General features: G+C 36.3%; 1 protein-coding gene and 1 long non-coding RNA gene across 2 annotated transcripts; one reads left to right on the forward strand and one right to left on the reverse strand.

The window, feature by feature from the left end:
• Window positions 1-8,451: 8,451 nt before the first annotated feature.
• On the reverse strand, window positions 8,452-10,380 carry LOC125273056 (E3 ubiquitin-protein ligase RNF19A-like). Its single transcript, XM_048198317.1, has 4 exons — window positions 10,203-10,380; window positions 10,006-10,106; window positions 9,225-9,395; window positions 8,452-9,121 (listed from the first exon to the last, which is right to left on the reverse strand). Exons 1-4 carry the CDS (start codon window positions 10,279-10,281, stop codon window positions 8,678-8,680), a joined length of 795 nt encoding a protein of 264 aa, XP_048054274.1. The 5' UTR covers window positions 10,282-10,380; the 3' UTR covers window positions 8,452-8,677.
• A 2,270-nt stretch (window positions 10,381-12,650) lies between these two features.
• On the forward strand, window positions 12,651-15,342 carry LOC125273061. Its single transcript, XR_007185998.1, has 3 exons — window positions 12,651-12,778; window positions 15,089-15,128; window positions 15,274-15,342. It is a non-coding gene; the product is annotated as an uncharacterized LOC125273061 (long non-coding RNA).
• Window positions 15,343-15,878: the final 536 nt, after the last annotated feature.

Here is a 15,878-nt window from a genome sequence, read left to right on the forward strand (position 1 = left end):
CTCGCGTCTTAAAGGGGCGGCGTCGAGTGTAAATCAGTGCATTGTTAATGATGCCCCAAAATAGGCAGTTAAAAAAATTAATTTAAAAAAATCTATGGGGTATTTTGAGCTGAAACTTCACAGACACATTCAGGGGACACCTTAGACTTATATTACATCTTTTTTTTAAAAAAGTTCTAGGGCACCTTTAAAGAATATAATAGAATACCATTATTTTAAATTGTAATAATATTTCACAGTATTGCTGTTTATGATGAGCTGAGACATTATTACAGAGGGTTTTTTCACAGCCTACCTGACTGAAAGGCCTCATTAATATGCAAGTCATTTCAGGTCATTATTATGTGATTCTTTTGTCTTATCAGGTGTAAATGGCCCATTATTCATGCAGATTCACGCCTCCACGCATACTGTGTTTCTTGACAAAAAGTGTCTTACAAAAACTAAATCAATATATTGTTTTATATGAAGGAGTAGGCAGCATAATTTTTACATAATTCTGAAGCAAAACCTCTAGTCTACAACCTCCAATACCCAAAAGTCTTGTGAACACAGATTTAATATACTTTTTTTGGCCTTATTTCAGTGACTTAAGTTTTTTGTTTTTTCAATAACCACGCATAAACATTATTTCTTCAAAAATACAAACATGTACATACATGTTCCTCACATATTATTGTAGCCTAGTTTGTGCTGAATACAGTGTAATGACACTTTTGTCATTTATATGTTTATGAACAACTGAAAAAAGCACAAATGTCAGGGCATGTCAAAACTTCTCCAAGCCCCAAATCAGCCTCAGACTCCAGAGGGTTAAAATAGTAGAGACAAAATCTAAAGATTATAATATTAAATTGTTTAGGAAGAGGTGTTTGATTGTTTTATTACTTTTGATCTCTGGAAATGTTCAACCGAATCCAGGCCCAATTTCTGCCTCAAGTTTTGAAACACCTGCAGATTTTAAATCAAGGTATGGACTTGGTTTTATTCATTTGAATGTTAGGAGTCTAATCTCTAAAATGGATATGGTTCATATTTGGGCACAATCAACTGATGCAGATGTGATTGTTCTGACTGAAACTTGGCTGAACAAATCTGTCTTAGACAGGGATATTTGTATTAATGGTTATAATGTATATAGGGCTGACCGACCAAAAAGGGGTGGAGGCGTAGCAGTTTTTATAAAACAAAAGTTTCATGTTAAGGTATTACTTTCTAAATCGGTGAGTAAACAATTTGAATTTTTAGCTCTCGAACTTGAGGTTTCTAAATCTCTAAGCATTACAGTTGTTGGCTGCTATAAGACACCATCTGCTGATAGTAATGCACTCCCTTCTTTATTCCAACTCTTTTCAGATCTTGATGCTAAAGAATTGATAGTTCTTGGTGATTTAAATTGGAATTGGTTGCGTTCAGCAACTGATGAATTTAAAACCTATTGTGATGCATTGAATCTTTTTCAGATTGTTGACAGTCCCACTAGACCGAATCTAAAATGTCCAGAAAAATCATCCCTAATAGATTTAATTTTAACAAATGTTCCGCACAAGTATTCAACCGCGTCTATATTTGCGAATGACATTAGTGACCACTGTGTCATCGCAACGGTTAGAAATACTAAAATACCTAAAACCAAACCACGCATAATAACCAAGCGTGACATGAAACATTTATCAGAACAAGGGTTCCTACACGATTTGAAGAATTTGGAGTGGGAACAAATTAATTTAATCCCTGACCTTGAAATAGCCTGGGAATTATTTTATGCTAGTTTTTCTGCCTTAGTCAATAAGCATGCTCCCCTCAAAAGGTACAGGGTGAAGGGTCGAAATAATGCATGGTTTTCTCCTCTTTTATCAAATATGCTTCATGAGCGCAACCTGGCATGGGCAAAGGCTAGGAAAACAGATTTAAACTCAGATTGGCTTGATTTTAGGCGACTGCGTAACGCATGTACAGTTGCAGTCAGAAAAGCCAAAGCTGAGCACTTCCTTATGCAAACATCAAAAAACCTAAACAACTCATCAACATTTTGGAAAACTGTTAAATCGTTAACTGAAAATAATAAAGGTATAGAACTTCCATCATGTATTAAGAAGGGCTCTCATACAATCATTGATAAAGTAAAAATGCTTAATTGTTTTAATGAACACTTCATAGCTTCAGGTTTTTTGTTTGAGTAATGGTGCTCATGCAAACCCTGTTATTGTTCAGTCAGAGAGTATTGTGTCTAGTCAATCATTCAGCTTTTCACCAATTGAAATTTTTGAGGTGTGCAAAGCCCTTAAATCTTTAGATGTTTCAAAATCGGCAGGTCCTGATAAATTGGAACCTTACTTTTTAAAGTTAGCAGCTGATTTTATTGCCCCACCTCTGGCTCATATTTTAATCTTTCACTTGTCTCAAATTAAATTCCACTTATATGGAAATCAGCTTTTGTTCTTCTCCTGTTTAAAGGCGGAGATCCCACACACCTAAACAATTACAGGCCCATTTCCAAGCTGTCTGTCCTGGCCAAAGTCCTTGAAACATTTGTCAATAATCAATTGAAGGACTTTCTTTTTGTTAATAATATTCTCTCCGATTTTCAATCTGGTTTTAGAAAACAACATAGTACAACCACGGCAGCCTTAAAGGCGCTCTAAGCGATTTGACGCGTTTTAGGCCCAATTTTTTTTTGTCACATACCGCAAACATCTCCTCACTATGCGCTAGCTGCCTGTCCCCTGAACACACTGTAAAAAAAACGCGGTCTCTGTAGTCGCCACAAGCTCCGAAAACTGCAATAAAAACAAACTGGTGCAGCCTGGACCACTTAACATAATAAACATGCTCCAGCCAATAACCGATAAGCAGCGTCAATACCCAAGTGACTTACATTTTAAATGCGCGTTCATGACTGTTTCAGGAAGCACGGAGGGGAGGGCCAGGAGGAGTAGGAGGGAGGGTCTAGCTAGCCTCTGTTTTGTTTGACAACACTTCGAACGTCAACAGGACGTTACTCCGCTCAGAATCGCTTAGAGCGCCTTTAAAAGTATTAAATGATTTTATTGAATCTGTTGATAACAAGAAACACTGTGCAGCCTTATTCATTGATCTATCGAAAGCGTTTGACACCGTTGATCATACCTTACTGATGCAACGACTCGTCAGTATTGGATTATCTAAACATGCTATTGATTGGTTTAATAACTATCTTTCAAATAGAACTCAGTGTGTTCAGGCAGAAGGTTTTATCTTCGGTTCACTCAATGTAACTAAAGGTGTGCCGCAGGGGTCAGTCCTAGGTCCACTTCTATTTACACTATATATAAATAATATTGATCAAAATGTTCATAATGCAAATTTTCACTGTTATGCTGACGATACAGTTATATATAGTTCAGCATCTACACCCATTCTGGCTCTCTCTCAATTACAGCTTGCTTTTAATATTGTTCAGCATAATTTACTTGATCTGAATTTGGTTTTAAATGCTGATAAAACAAAGTTCATGTTGTTTTCTAAATCAAAAACAATCCCTAATAATCTTCTTTCTATTACTACTTCCCAAGGTTCAGAGATTGAGTTTGTGACTCAGTATAGGTATCTCTGGATTTTAATTGATGATGCTCTCTCTTTTGGCCCTCATGTTCAGCAATTGGTGAAAAGACTGAAAGTGAAATTGGGTTTTTATTTTAGAATTAAATCCTGCCTTTCCTTTGAGGCTAAAAATAGGCTTGTTGCTGCCACTTTTATGTCTGTACTGGACTATGGTGATGTTATATGCATGCATCTTCTCGGTGTTTACATGCTTTAGACACTGTATATCATGGTGCACTAAGGTTCATAACAAATCTTAAATCTCTCACTCATCATTGTGTGTTGTATGCTCGGGTTGGATGGTCTGCTTTGTCCATCCGTAGACTAAAACACTGGCATATTTTTATTTATGTAAGCTCTAGCGTAAGTTCTGCCAGGAAGACTCTAATGTTACGTCATTCATTAGATCTGATCTAACCAATCATTATTGAACACTTGGTATAAAGCATCGGCACTTACACTTATCTGAGTTCGCAGATGCTGACGCCAATCTTCATTCCGGGCAGGATATGCCAAGCCTACAACCATTTGGATGCATGCTACGGACGGGGCCTACGCCAAAGAACTTTATCTCGTTGTATAACTTTCTGGTTGTTAATAAATTGTGTTAAAATCATTATGTTATTTTGCCTCCTGAGTCTTTCTGGTAGAAATAATTCTATTCTGGGTTTACTTCCTTCATATCTTCATATGTACATCAGTAAAAAACATGTTGGTAGTTATAGCCTTCGGTCCCAGGAATTCTTCTTTCTGTCTGTTCCAGTGGTACGAACTGAATTAGGGAAGAAGGCATTTAAATTTGCTGCTCCCTCTGCTTGGAACAACCTGCAATTGACATTGAAACTTAAGGAGTTGGTTTCACTGGATATTTTTAAAGTGATGTTAAATGATTTGGAGACAGAAACAACGTTTGTAGATGTTTTGATTAGTTATGTATGTGTTTAAAAATGTATGTATGGATGTTATCTGTTAAACCCACGCGAAATGTGTTGTTGTCACTCTTGGCCAGGACGCTCTTGTAAAAGAGATTCTTAATCTCAATGTGCTTCTTTTCCTGGTAAAATAAAGGTTATAATAATAATAATTATTATTATTATTTTTCATTGGGCCATTAAATTGACCGGTGTTACGAAATTTTCGGTTTCTGAGATTTTCGGTTTCTGAAGGCGGAACATACATTAATCGCAAACATGCGCGATTGCACTTGCAACTGAGAATAATTAGTTCACAGTGTATCTCAAGACAGGATTATTCCATAAAGGTAAATATTCTCAGCGTCGCGGCTGACTTATGCCTAAACTACAGCTGTTTACTTCTAGGTAACAGTTTATAATGTTTTCATTAGAATGCACGATTTGTGCAGTCGATTGTAACTGAATGACAGACACTTTGTGTAACAGCAGAGCAACCTTCAGCTATCGTCTACAGCCTGTTGTGCTCTTCCTTTGTTGCGATGTAACAGCTGATAGGCCTATATAAATTTCTTTTTAACTTTTTAACATTTCGCGTTTTAACTTTTTAACATGCCTATTTGATAAGCAACAACAACAACAACAACAAAAATGCTGGGAAAGATCAGCTCTACAGCAAAATATAGAAGGGCAAGCAAGAAGCATGAGGAAGAAATACAGGATGAAGAGGAAAACGAGGATGAAGAAAATCAAAGATATAGACACTTTTTGTTAGTTTTTGTAAGTTTGTGAGAGCTATTTTTGTTAAATTTGGATTGCTAATATTGCAGAGGTATTTTTTTATTTATTTATTATTTATTTATTTTTCTAATACAGAAGAAACATGAACTTGTGATAATAAAACATGTTGAATAACCTCTGAGAAGCCTATCTGAATTTGTGTATTTGGTTATAGATAGTGTTTTGTAATATAACAATTTTATATCCATACAGAGGAGGCATATTTTATATGTATTGAAATTATAAGGCATCTTTGAGTAAACTTCGAGGTATCATTTGAGTATTGCCGGGCCGACTGTCCTGGTTTTCGGTAATCAAAATATGGTCACCCTATGTTAGTAAAACACAAGTGGAGGTGACATATTTCCTGTTCGAGAGTGGAGCTCCACTCGTCCATGGTCTGCAGCCAGACTCTTCTCAGTTTTGAGCGAGAGCAAAGGAAATCCGCGCGCGAGCGGAGAGATTTGCGCTCGAGCATCGAGCTCTCGCTTCACAATAATGCGCTCTCAACATTTGATAGTAATATAACACCATAAGTTATTTCTCGTGGCCAGAAGAATAATTTCCTTTGTAATAATTGATAAGGAAAATTGGACTGATAGTTTGCTGGACAAACGAGACCAGTCTTTCTAAAATTACCTTTAAACTAGAACAAATTTTGAACATATGTAGATAATTATAATCCATTGTAAATTAATTTACCATATATGCATAATTCCCTTGATTTATATTATAAACGATCATAACGTGTTATTGTTTGATTATATATATTTCACACATAATTTTAGCTAATTAATTTGTTAAATTGTTGAAGATAGTAGGCTACTATATATTACAGCAACACCTGTCATTTAAAAAAAAAAAAAATCTCCCCTCTCTTTACTGTTTATTGTGTGCTGTGTGTGTATGATTGTGTATTATTGCAGCTTTGAGTCCAAAACAAATTTCCTGAAAAGGACAATAAAGTATACTCTAACTCTAACTCAACTCCCTTTGCCTTTCACATTAGGCTTGTGTTTGTAATAGTAACTTTGGGGGGCCAACAAGGCTTTGGTCAGTCATTGCTCTGCCTTCGTAGTGGACTTGCAGGCCTTCATCTGTGTTCACCTCCCATTGGTCTCTAGGGCCTTCCTTTTTTTTTGTGCAAACAAAGCACTCGCGTCGCTTCATAATACTGAGGTTAAACCACTGGTTAAACAAAGATTACTTTAATGATGTCTTTACTGTTCTGATTAAAATAACGCCTGAAATAACATGACAGACAAGAAGGTATACAAGCCTGTCATATTATAAAATGACAACAGAGAACCCAGCAAACATTTGTCCGATGGCAACGTTGTGTCCCTGGCCAAAAATTGTCGCAGTAGAACGGCATAAATCGGTAAAAGTATGTAACAGAACATTTCCTAAAAATGCATTCAGATACGATTGTACATGTATACAATTCTCAAATCTTGCATGTATAATTGATACTTTGACTTTTAGCTAAGTGTAGTTCAATATATAATACTGAATTGATTAATTAATTAACAAGATAATGTCTAAGACATCCATTCAAATTTAATTTTGGAACTATTTTTTAACCATGACGGGACGTGTCAGAAGGACATCTTTTCAACGGTCATTAAACATACAAATATATGTGAGAGACACAAAGGTCTGATGATTTCACAAACCTAAATAAATAAATTGAAAGTGTGCTGAATGAGCTCTTCATCATCCTCTTTCCCCTCTCTTCAATGGCAGGTATAAATATTCAGTACTCTAATCTGTATAGTACGGTGGCCCAGTAGTGCACAACACAACGAAATTAAAAAAGCAAACATAAGTTCACAACACAACGGAAACAAGCCACAACACAACGAAATAAAGCCACAACACAACGAATAAAGCCACAACACAACGGAATAAGCCACAACACAACGAAATAAAGCCACAACACAACGGAATTAAACCACAACACAACGGAATTAAACCACAACACAACGGAATAAGCCACAACACAACGGAATCAAGCCACAACACAACGAAATAAAGCCACAACACAACGAAATAAAGCCACAACACAACGGAATTAAGCCACAACACAACGGAATTAAACCACAACACAACGGAAATGCTCCCGACCACTTGGGGGCTCTCAGAGCTCGGTAATATTACTATTACTTGCCACTGTTCTATAAAGTCGACAGTTTTACAAAGATATCAATACCATGATTAGTTTTAAGTATGTAAGCATTGTATATCGACATGATATATTAATTAAAAATCAACTACGTTCACAATAGCTTCATATTTATACTTGTGAATGATTTGACGCGATACCACGGCGCATGATAAAGGGAACATCCACCAATTCCACCAAGTGGTTAAAACGTATAATTTGTATTCATTAAAATTACTTTTAACATTTAAAAACAGACATGTTCAAATTCCAAAGGTTGTTAGTTCCTGTTGGTAAGACTGACAAGCTTTGGAATTTGAATATGTCTGTTTTTAAATGTTAAAAGTAATTTTAATGAATACAAATTATACGTTTTAACCACTTAGTGGGATTGGCAGACGTTCCCTTCATCATGCGCTGTGGTAGCGCGTCAAATCATTCACAAGTATAGGCCTAAATATGAAGCTATTTTGCACGTAGGTGATATTGAATTCATATTTCATGTCGATATGCAGTGGTTACATACTGTTTAAACTAATCGTGGTATTGATATTACTGCCGACTCTATAGAACAGTGGCAAGGAAAACTAACTTTACCGAGCTCTGAGAGCCCCCTAGTGGTCGGGAGCATTTCCGTTGTGTTGTGGATTGATTTCGTTGTGTTGTGGCTTTATTCCGTTGTGTTGTGGCTCGATTTCGTTGTGTTGTGGCTTTATTCCGTTGTGTTGTGGCTCGATTCTGTTGTGTTGTGTCTCGATTTCGTTGTGTTGTGAACTTATGTTTGCTTTTTTAATTTCGTTGTGTTGTGCACTACTGGGCCACCGTAGTATAGCATGGCAAGGACATAGCTTATTGGATGTAACAATGACAAAACTATATGTAGCACAGTCAATAGATTTAGCTTTTGCAATTTATTTTGTATTGTTTGATCAACACAACATTATATGGCACTTTACGAAAACAAAAGTGAAAATAAGAAACAACTGATTTGTAAAGAGTATGTTTACTTACTCAAAAAATGTAGTCAAGTAGAGAGTAAAAGTTGCTAATGATTCTCAGTAAAACTACAAAGTAGCCAAAAAGATACTTAAGTACAGTAACTAATTACATTTACTCAAATAGTTTACACCTCTGTCAAAAAACAACTATAAACAACTGATTAAAAATAGTCTTGTAGTAATTTAAAGAGCCAGACGAGTCACATGTCTTCCACATCGATTGATTATATCTCTAACACATATCATCTGTTCCAAACTGGAATTTCAGTCTGCCGTTGTGCAACTGTGCAGACATCATAAGGCCCACGGACTGGATTGCAAATACTCTTCAGCTTTAGGCAAAGGAAGCAAAACTCCACCTTGCAGCGCTTACACATAAGATTTTTACAAGCGTACCCATTGTGTTCTAAAAGGAGACCACAGGTTGGGCAGGCACGAATTGCAGGACACTCTACATTGTTCACATAAGACAGCCTCATATTATTACACTTTGCTAGCTTGTCAACATCTGGGTTGATACAGTCTTCATTACTACAGCGGACAGCATCAGCAGCTGGCCCTTTCCATTCCCTCATACACTGCCAGCAGAACTGGTAGGTCTTCTTTTTTACAGCTGTGCAGATGGTGCATTTCACACAGAGGTTGGTCAGGTCTTGTCGCTCAACATAGGACTCACAGCTTGGACACTTACAATATAGAGAGACATAATCATACATTATTTGTCAATAAATTCACATTATCCAGAAGACATATAATACACAAGAGTATTGAAATGTTATTTATACTCACTGATTTGAACTCGCAGTACTCAGCTGCTGCCAGAAGAGCCATATTTTCTTCAAAATGTGCCTGCTCTGAATCACTAAGCACTGCCAATTTCCTGACCTCCAAGTATGACCACTCCTTTTCACATTTTACTGTGCCATGTAAGATAGCTGGGCAATGAAATTTATACTGACCCTGTTAAAAAGGACAGAATAAAACAAAAATGATATACTGAATGTACAGGCACATTCTTGTACAAGACTGATTTTTTTTAATCTAGACTGAAAAATACTGAATGATAGGCTTCTGGATGCCGAGTTCTGCCTCCAAGTTATTGATAATTGTTAAAAATTGCATGAGAATCAAATATGTTTGCCTTAGTTTGGCAATGTGTAACGTGAAAAGACATCTAGAGAGAAAAAGACCACTTCTCAAAGAGGGTCTTTTTGTAGACTGAAGATCCATCCATTAGTCAAGAGCATATAACACTCTTTCACCCAGAGCTGACATTTAGCAGATAGACTCAGAAGCTTGTGATTGGTTTCTTTAGCCAGATGGTGGCACACGGTCACATTAAAATGCTTTCGGATTTAACTGTGTACTGTCTAACAGGTTTGTGCACACCAACAAAACTGAGGCAAACAAGGTAATCAACTCGCCCAGCCCTTAAGATTCACCCTAAACCTGACTCTAAAATTCCCAACAAGGATTGATCCACACACATGCTTGGCAAAATCGTGTTAAACTGATGATAATAATATTACATTATTACTGTTATTATTATTATAGAGTATTTCTGACCTACCTGGTCCAGCAAACTACGACACCAGGCAGTTAGTGATTGTGGGGACACAGCATGGCCACAAGACATTTCTGCTCTCAGAACGTCGGGGTCATCATCTAAAGCTGAAAGTTCATAAACCAGTTTCACGTTTTAATTTCTCTGAGTATTGTTTTAACCTGAGAGATCATTTACCCATAAAAAAAAAAAAAAAAACTTACTAATGTCGTCTTTCCGCCTGACAAATTTCAGCGTTGAATCATTAACGTCGTACTGTCCACTGCTTTGGTTGTCTTGCATCTTGATGAAGGCTCCTTGTTCAGTTCGTCTAGAAGAACTACAAGCATGAATGAGAAAGTTGGGAAGTGGACTGATATCTTACTTACGAAGTGAACAAATAATGCCTTCGCTTTCAGTTCAGAATAAAAAAGAAAGTGAAACCATCACTGTGATAAATCATGAAATATGAAACCTTTTAAGAAAAATACATTTTCCTCAATCAAAGACAGAATTTGAAGTGAAAGAATAAAGCTATCATGGTTCAAAAATAATAGACACCTACATAAAGGTAAGAAGAATCCTTTATTTTTCAGAACTGCGCAGCTATCTTCGATATATCACGAGCTGTCCTACTTTCTGTTTATGAAGCACTTCTGAGAAATCACACTCTTTCTGATAAACATCAGCTGAGGGCTATTTGAATATGAGTTTATATATGAGTTTTCCACAATACCTTGAATGTCTTTCACTTTGATAAGGACACTCCTTCAAAACTTGTTTCGTTCACATGCAATCAAAAAGAGTTTGACAGTTAACATCAGTACGTGTGCCTATGTGTGTCTGTGAGATATGGGGAGAATATATCAAGTGACTGTGGTCGGAATGCAAAACGAGAAGAAAGTTATAGACGTCGCAAATTCAGAGGAAGAATTCAACAACATGACAGTCGCGGAATTCAAAAAAAAGCTTGCTGAAAGACTGCCACAGGAGGCATCAGGTACTGTGTACATTTATCTTACCTCACAATGTTTTTCTTATTAATATTAGGCTGTTTTATTCTTGTATTTAACTCTTATTGCTAAGCACAAGCACTACACCAAAACAAATCCCTTGTACATGTAAACCACTGTATTTGGCAATAAATGTGATTCTGATTTGACAATTTTGTTCGATTATGAGGAGCAATAGAGCTGAATCATAAACATTATGACGCTAACTGGTGTAATTGCTATAACTTAACTTTTCATTTAATCCTCACAGACCCGTCTGGATTACGATTACTCTACACCAGTAAACAACTAAATGACACAGACAAGTTTTCTGACCATGGGATCAAGGATAAAGCCACTATCTGCATTATATTTCGGTTGCCGGGTGGAAGATAAACCAGAAGTCGTCAGATTCAAAGGAGAGACAAGTCTGCTGTATATTCATCTTCATATCTTCATAAACTACAAATATAGACTTTATGCTTTCCCTCTGAGATCGATGATGCCATTACAACAGATTAACTGTTTCTTCTTAACATTATTTTTGTTGATAAAGATTTCTAAATGTATCAACAGTCACAACTCTCTCTCTCTCTCTCTCTCTCTCTCTCTCTCTCTCTCTGATATACAGCCTAGTTTTTACCAGATTTTTCCTAATTGATTTTGTGCAGTTTTCACCTGTTTGTAGATAAATAAATAAATGTTTTGAAACAAATAGGAAGTCAACACAGTGTCTCGCCTGTCACACCCACTTTTTCTGCTTCCCTGTTCTGCTAATTATTTAATTATCTATAATGTGCATGTGTGCATGGTTTATAGATTTGTATGTTTTTGGTTAGTGTATGTGTTTGTCTGTGGGCACCAGAGACAATGAAGTGTATTGAATTGAATTGAATTGAATTGAATTAAGAGACACATAATTCTTATAAATCATGAAATATGAAACCTTTTAAATAAAATACATTTTCCTCAATCAAAGATAGAAGTTGAAGTTAACGAATAACGCTATCATGGTATAAAAATAATAGACACCTACATAAAGGTAAGAAGAATCCTTTATTTTTCAAAACTGCGCAGCTATCTTCGAAATAATATATAATGTGCAGTTCCAAGGGTCCCTTTTAAGTTATTAAACCCCTCTTTCAAACACCAGAATTATTTATTTTGCTATGTTTATCAACTTTAAGCGCCTATATAAAAATGCTCATGATTGATTGTGTTTTCGTGCTGGGGAGACGCATTTCTCGAGACAGCCTAAAGCGTAAAACAACGTTAGACGTATGTATCAAAGGCGTGATTTCGAAGCATTGTTTGGAATCTGGGCTTTACACTTTCATTTCCGAGCCAATGAACTGACGAACTGAATGAGACGAAACACACGAGAGGTATACGGCGGTATACGGTACGTACTAGGCTTTTTCTGTTTGAGAATGAGACATCGCTTTGGGGAACATACTAACCGGTCCTGGGTGTGTATTCTCTGTCGTCCAACTATAAGCAGTTAAATAACCCGTCCTCTTCTGGGGACTTTTTCTCCATGTAAGCAATGCGTTTTTGTGAAAACGAAAGCTAAATTCATGATTTGAGATCTTCATTGGATATGTTCAAACACCTGCTGACGGGTGGGAACTATTTCCATAACTGAAACTATTTATTGTTTTTCTAAGTCAAAGGTCGAACTGTAGTTTCGATTTTCATGTTGGTGATCTGTTGATAAAAGTGAGTTACACGGTCAGATGGTCTGACTTTATTCAAATACCTTAGGCTGCTTATTGGCTTTCGTTGTTTCTTTCCGTGCTGTGTGTGAGGTAAGTGTTGTTTTAGCGTTGTTCTTATGCTAACTAAAACGAAGTCTGTCTGCGGTGAACATTTTCTTTGCCCGACAACAGTAGATTTTTGCGTTGTTTATAACCTGTCCTCCATTTTGACCTTATGTATTCCAAAATATTTGATGTCATTCCACTGAAAATAAGTTACATGTTGCTACTCCTCATATAAAAGAAAGTTGATGCTTTCATCTTTATAGGTCGCATGCATGCTAGATATTTTGTAAACTTAGCAATTTCTGTTTATTTAACTTGCGTTGCGATGTTTAAGCGTCAATTGAGAATACTGTTGCCTTCAGTGAGGGACAATCCCTTCATCCCAGCATTCAGCAACCTGCTCCTTCAAAGTCCTTAGATTCAGGAAAATTCATTTGACCTGACGAAAGCAACAACCACACAATTTAGATTTAAATGGAATTTGACGTGCAGTTTTACTGAATGTTTGTCATTTTGAATGTTTCTGAAAACTGTAGCTAATTTTTACATGCTTTTGATTTTGTTGACTTTTTGCATTGCATCTAGAACGTAAACAATTGTAAGGATGAATATATAGCCTATAGATAGATAGATACAGATGGTAAGGCAAGGCAAGGCAAGGCAATTTTATTTGTATAGCACATTTCATACACAATGGTAATTCAAAGTGCTTTACATAAAGAAGAATAATAAAGATAAAACATAAGGAATAACAGTAAAACAGATAATTTTGCTATCTGGATGGAAGAGCTAGGAAGTCTTAGGGAGTTTTGTGTTGTTGTTGCCGTCAGAGTGGATCTAAACCTCACACGACAGGACTGCTCTCTAGCGACCTGTTAAGGCACTTCAAACTGATAAACAAAGTTTCAATCTCCTCTTTTGCCAAGACACCTCAAACTGCGCCACACAGCCCTAATCCCCCTTCCGGAGATATCTTATCTATGCAACACAGTTCAAATTTCCCCTTTGGAAATTTCCCCTTTGGAAAGTGTCCTGACTGTAATCCAGAGATATCTTAACCATCCATCACAGCTCAAATTTCCCCATGGTTTGTCCAAATTTACCAAATTTTAACCTAATCACAAATGCTTTCTTCCTAATTCTCCCAACTTTTTCAAACAGACAGCAGTATTTAAAATGCATTAAAAATATATAAAAGAAATAACAAGATAAAATACATTAAAATGAAATGGTAGCTGGTTTAAAGGGGTCATGGCATGAAACATTTGCCTTGATCTTTTGACATACAAGATGTCTTTATACCATTAGAAAATCCTGCAATTTTCAGAGCTTAAAACAATCCCCTCGTTTTAAACAAAGAATTTATTTAATCAAGCTCCAAATAACAGCTTGTTTTGATATTGCGATATCTGTGACATCACAAACACATTTGCATATGACCGCCTCCAGAGCGAAACATCGAGCAATAGTTACTTTTTTGTTCAGCAGCCACTCAGCATTTTCACTGCCCACAATTTTGACATCGATACCATGGGGAAAAAACTGCCATATAGATATTTTTAATATTATCGCACTTTGGGTGAACAAAAATCTGCGGGAATGAGTAAAATTATGTGCAATATGCACAATCCCAAGCCTTGTAACACCAATAATATTCATCTGGAGCAAATTAAATGAGGCTGTTTGTGTATCAACTCGCTGTCGGAGATGAGAGTGTAGGGGAATTTTACAGTTAAAGACCCAAAGACCAGATATGATGAATGAAGACCTGGAGTCAGAGTTTAAAAAAATAAAACTGAAGAAATTTTACTGAAGAATAGTTTGCAGTTTCATCAGCAGAAGCCAGCTTAAGACTTACAAGGACTACAGACTTCCCAGCATGACAAACAAATGTTTGGTTTATTTTAATGGCATCCCAGATTGTATCAGATGATTATATGTTTGTTCGGAGCATTTTGTTTTGTAAATGAGGAACAGTGTAATGGAGTGTTGGTAAAGAAACCTTTTTTTAAATTTGAAGCAGCTAACAATATTGGATCTGACAGCAGCTGCATCACAAACCATAAGAAAATTATTTCATAATGCTTTCTCTGTAAATGACGGTTTTACACAGATAATGTTTTCAGAACACTTACTCGCGTACAATAGTGAGTTTCCTATGCAATGACATTAGCCAATCATAACAGTGCCTGTTTACTGACAAGACTTAAAGAAGCTGCACCTTAAAAAGGGATCATTTCAGACAGAGGGTCAGAATGAAAGTTAAAAAAACATATATATTTGTGTGTGTGTGTGTGCAAAAAAACTTTATTGTGGTATGTTAAATCTAAGGCGATTTTATTCCTTATTCTACAGATGAAATGAGGTCCAAAGAAAAAACAGCTGTGCTAAACCAGTAAGTGATAATTAACTAGACAAATCTAAAACATGAATAGAGAAAATGTGAAGGAACTACTCCCATATTGATTGGTATCATGGTAAATGCTGGATAATGCAGCAGAATCTTACACTGTATGCTCTATACCTTCAAATATTTGAAGAAGTCTCAACCTGGACTCTGATGTAAAAACACTGAAAAGATGTTTCTCATGGCCACCCTTCAGGCAAAGGTAAGGCCTTATTGATGACACATTAATTAATCTTCTTAGACATTAGATGTAATTGTCTGTTCTGTAACATTGACAGTGTACTGATTTCCCATGCATCTAATAACAGCAGTGATGCCTTAAGTGAGGGAAAGTCCCGTACCCTCACCACTGATCAAACTGCTCTAAAAGAGTCCTTACATTCAGGTAAAACCATTTCCCATCAAAAATCCAACAGCTGCACACTTTAGAAATTAAAGGAAAATGTTCTGCATAAGAAAAAAATACAGTAATAGTTAATTGGGTTACAGGTGATCTGAGTTTGAGTTTTAGTTTGACTTTGATGTGGTTTTGCACTGTTCTCCTGTTCTGTTTCCTAGGTTTGCTTTATTACTATGGTGATTTATTGTCGGTTCATTCCCTGCACCCGTGTCTCATTTCCTTGATTAGTTTGAGTATTTATAGCCCTGTGTTCGTCTCTTTAGTTGTCCGATCTTGTCTACATTGTGGTTGTTCTATCTATCAGAGTTTTGTTTCCCGTTTACCTGTAAATTTGAGTT

This window comes from Megalobrama amblycephala, linkage group LG7 (assembly GCF_018812025.1).
Source record: "Megalobrama amblycephala isolate DHTTF-2021 linkage group LG7, ASM1881202v1, whole genome shotgun sequence".
NCBI classification, from domain to species: Eukaryota; Metazoa; Chordata; class Actinopteri; order Cypriniformes; family Xenocyprididae; genus Megalobrama; species Megalobrama amblycephala.

What these genes read in the sequence shown, in the direction of transcription:
- LOC125273056 (XM_048198317.1), bottom strand. Translation starts at nt 10,281, where the DNA reads ATGCAAGACAACCAAAGCAGTGGACAGTACGACGTTAATGATTCAACG. An exon ending in CAGGCGGAAAGACGACATTA is followed by an intron (nt 10,107 to 10,202) that starts GTAAGTTTTTTT and finishes ATGAACTTTCAG; the next exon opens with CTTTAGATGATGACCCCGAC. An exon ending in GTCGTAGTTTGCTGGACCAG is followed by an intron (nt 9,396 to 10,005) that starts GTAGGTCAGAAA and finishes CCTTTTTAACAG; the next exon opens with GGTCAGTATAAATTTCATTG.